General features: G+C 42.3%; 1 protein-coding gene across 1 annotated transcript; it reads left to right on the top strand.

Moving 5' to 3' along the window:
- Window positions 1-328: 328 nt before the first annotated feature.
- On the top strand, window positions 329-3,940 carry LOC109876838 (transcription factor Sox-1a). Its single transcript, XM_020469205.2, has 2 exons — window positions 329-1,651; window positions 2,972-3,940. The coding sequence occupies exons 1-2, from the start codon at window positions 665-667 to the stop codon at window positions 2,999-3,001; spliced, it is 1,017 nt and encodes a 338-aa protein (XP_020324794.2). The 5' UTR covers window positions 329-664; the 3' UTR covers window positions 3,002-3,940.
- The last annotated feature ends 500 nt before the right edge of the window (window positions 3,941-4,440 follow it).

Below are 4,440 nucleotides of genomic sequence, written 5' to 3'. Positions count from 1 at the left end.
TGAAATGCATATGTAGACCAAGCCTACATTCATTTTTGTATAACCAATCAATGTTATTCTCGACATATGCTTTGTTTTGGAAAGGGGGTCACACTGTAGACCGCGCGCATCTGTTTGGGGGAATGTTGGCCTAAATCTGTCCCTGTCCCTATGCATTATCATCACGGACATTATCTTTGTAAAATAACCAAACTTGTCAAAGTAGGTTATTATTATTTACGTTCCCTTATGGGAGTTGGAGGTAACCCACTACTTGCGGGTGAGTAGCTCTAGCCCTCCTATGTCACCTGACCGCGAGACTGCATGCAAATCACGCCTTTCCTAAAGCGCCATTGGCCACCACCACCTCATTTAGTCGCTGTCAACGCGCATCATATGGGTAAGCTCGGTAACTTTACGACTATAGGCACAGAAAGTAGCTCAAAGAGACGCTTTTCATCGAGCTGGATGTGGAAAAAACAAGAGGAGAAAACGACTAATACAGAGAAGGAAGGAAAAGTTTATCGAAGTACCTTTAATTTTGGATTGTATTTCTTCGTTCCATTTTTTTATTTATTTTTTTCCGGGAGGGTTGATTTGCGCAAGTGACGGTGTGTGCCAGCAGTGTGGAGGTGCCGTGACTGAATGTTTCCGTGTATTGGTTGAAAAAGTTAACGCCAGGTGAATGTATAGTATGATGATGGAGACTGACCTACACTCCCCAGTGCCCCAAACGAACACGAATTCGGGGCACACGGGAGGATCAAGCAATGGGAACAAAGTCAACCAAGACCGCGTAAAGAGACCGATGAATGCCTTCATGGTTTGGTCCCGGGGCCAGCGGCGGAAGATGGCTCAGGAGAACCCCAAAATGCACAACTCCGAGATCAGCAAGCGGCTCGGCGCCGAGTGGAAGGTGATGTCCGAGGCGGAGAAGAGACCCTTCATCGACGAGGCGAAGCGGCTACGAGCTATGCACATGAAGGAGCATCCGGATTATAAATACAGACCGAGACGGAAGACCAAGACACTGTTAAAAAAGGACAAATACTCTTTGGCCGGTGGGCTGCTTACCGGGACAGGGGGTGGGGGTGTCGGTCTAGGGATGAGCCCTGGGGTCGGACAGAGGTTAGACAGTCCCGGGGGTCACGGTGGTGCGTCTGCTGCCAGCTACGCGCACATGAATGGCTGGGCGAACGGTGCGTACTCGGGGCAGGTGGCTGCAGCTGCGGCGGCCGCGGCCATGATGCAGGAGGCTCAGCTCGCCTACAGCCAGCACCCGGGCAGCGGGCACCACCACCACTCACACCACCACCACCCGCACAACCCCCAGCCCATGCACCGCTACGACATGTCGGCCCTCCAGTACAGCCCCATCTCGAACTCTCAAAGCTACATGAGCGCCTCTCCGTCCGGCTACGGCGGGATCGCCTACACGCAGCACCAGAGCTCTGGTGTCGCCTCGTCCGGGTCGATGGGCACGCTGGGCTCTCTGGTGAAATCGGAACCGAGTGTGAGCCCTCCCGTCTCTACTCACTCGCGCGCCCCGTGTCCCGGGGACTTGAGGGACATGATAAGCATGTATTTACCGACGGGGGAAGCTGCAGGTGACCCGTCCGTTCAAAGTAGACTTCACGCGCTGCCGCAGCACTACCAGAGCTCCACGACAGGGGTAAACGGAACTGTTCCATTGACACATATTTAGAAAGAGAGAGAGAGAGAGAGAAAAAAAAAACATGACTGTGCGATAGCGCAACAAAATCACATAACCAAATATTTACCTCTTTTAGAATGTTGCTATCTCTTTGTACAGGCTATTGGTTATTGTACATTGAAGGCGAATATCTTAATTTTAAAAAAAACTATAAGAATACATTAGACAAAATGAACTTTTTCAGTGAGGTATTGTCTGTCCACGTTTATGAAACGCGAGTAGGCCTAATTACGCATTGGGTTTACTTGCTTTCTAACTGATTGGGATGCCAAGATTTGAGACGATTTGGGTTGTGAAGTATTTACATTTTCTGTGGAAACTTAACCGTAAATAAGGACATTTAAATGAGATAACCGTGTGATTAGAATGAATGTGGAAAATGTTTTTAAAAGTTTACAAGATTTCCATTCATTTCACGTTTTCTTGTTTGTAAACACGTGGGTTGCTGTATCTGAACCATTTGTTTTTGTTGTTGTAAAAAAGAAATGTAAATTGTGAATAAACACTAGATGAGATTGATAAGCAACTGTAAATAATTTACTAAATGCAAGTCTGCCAGGAAAGAAAACAATTTTGCGTTGAAGTTAAATAAGTTAAATAAATTTCCCAGATGTTTCACTGGTTATGGAAAAACGTGTTAGTTTCGTTACTTTGGATTGTATAGGTTTTCTACTTGACACAGTTTGAGTTAACAATGTTAAGGCTAATTCATATTTATATAATTGATGGAAGATTTACAAGTTATATAACAAAATATCTACGAGATGCTGGCTCTATTGGTTGTCTGTCTAAACCAACATCGGGGTAAAACGTATAGTGACTGAAATCGAGTGCATTACATATGGCAAATATGCGTAAATAAGGATTCATTAGTAATGGTGGACGTAATTACTTGTCACACAACCTTGACGGTTTGATGCTCGGTTTAAGCACGAGACAGGACATCAGACAGGGTTATAGGCCTATACATTAATTTATTTGGAAGTGCAGCAGCAATAGCTTTAATGATAATATCATGTATCATATCAGTATTCAGCATGTTTGGAATAAATAATAAACTGGTTTTTACTACTGAATTAAGATAGGCCCACTAGCGTTTTAATGCTCATACATTGTTTATGTATATACATATCATGTAGGATACCGTAATTATTAGCATGTCATTACTAGCATTATGCTATTGTTATTAATATGACTGATTAATCAAATAGCTGTAAAATATATATCAGATGCTCTTTGAATGTAATTTAATAATATATCATATATCTTTCGTTTTAGTACCTAAAGAAAAGGACGACGTTGTGGTAGTCGCGAGGAAGGGAACAAGACAGGCTCGAGTCACAACACCTGTTGACTTGACTAATGTCTCGTGGGAGGAACTTCGTCTCGGTCGACTAATGTTTTGATTTGATTTTTTTGAACGGGCTTCTTTTGATTATCTGTCCGGTCACGTCTTTTTTGACCAGCAGGAAGACGCTCACGCCATCGGTCAACACTAGTTAGGCCTACTGATGACAGAATCACCCCTTTTAAAATAAGTTATTTGACTGTCTGTTTTTGCTCTTCTAATATCCCATATAATTTGCCTAATAATGTAAACTTAATTGTGGACCAATTGTGATGATTTGACATGTGCGTTCTGGTTATTTGTTGATCATTGCCATATAACTATGAACCATTTTTTTCACATTCCCTGTTTCATGTTTGTCATTATACTCATACGTTAACTATATTTCAGTCATTTCCACATCTCGTAATGTGCGTAAAGATTTTATTTTTCATGGACATAATTATCATTTTCAAGAAAGTACAAAAATACGTGTATTGGTCTAAAATAATCTCATAAACTATAATATTCAAATGAGGGAATAAACGAAATGAGGGAATATTCTCTGCTCTCATTTTATTTCATTCATTTACATTGAACTTTCAGAAAGCGTGGTTATTCAAACTTTTCCAGCACTTGCTGCAATTTTGATGGAGATGACAGACACAAACTGGAAGAATCAATGATTTATGTTCGCGGTACACTAAAGTAAATTCATTGAAAAGTGGTAGGATTATGAATGAGAAGTAAAGATGCTTATTTTGTCAAGGATGCTTTCTTTAGAGACGGGGATCTTGGACGCGAGGCTTGATCCCAAACTAATCCAAATTCAATAATGTGAATGGATGCAGATACAAAGAATATACAATTATTCATTGGTCATTTAATTAACATTCTCAATGTATCCTTGCTCACTGCTTCAGGGTATATACCAGAGACGCTGTAAAGGCGCACGTGGAAATAAAATCCTTTCATTTTCAGCTAAATCTGTCTGGAGACCTGGTGTGCCATTGACATATCTTGGCCTGTAGGCCTACCTCGGCAATGAAGTGTGAAGTTTTAAGGGGATAGACATAACAAGTTAACAATCGATTAGAGCGGAGTAAACTGATCAATAATCGGTGTGTATATCTTCATTTACTCCGTGCCTACTCCTTTTATTTAATTTTGCAAACACATGACTGAAGTTGATGATTGAATCAGTGTGCAGTCAAGACACCATCGCATAGTGCCTGTTTGGTTGTCATGGGGGATTAGTGTTACTGAGCGGAGTAGTGGAGAGTGTTTTGTGTAAGGTAGACAAGGATTAGAGGATCAGAAGAACTAACCCCGGGGTCAGAGGCAAAGACTTTCACATTTGCGCACCGGAAGTCCGGAACCATGACGTCAGTCCGGTTTCCCCAAGCTTCGCCAGCCATGA

The sequence above is a fragment of the Oncorhynchus kisutch genome, unplaced genomic scaffold, assembly GCF_002021735.2.
Source record: "Oncorhynchus kisutch isolate 150728-3 unplaced genomic scaffold, Okis_V2 scaffold945, whole genome shotgun sequence".
Taxonomy (NCBI): domain Eukaryota; kingdom Metazoa; phylum Chordata; class Actinopteri; order Salmoniformes; family Salmonidae; genus Oncorhynchus; species Oncorhynchus kisutch.
Note: the sequence above shows the minus strand (reverse complement) of the source record. Positions and strands in the feature narration are given on the sequence as shown.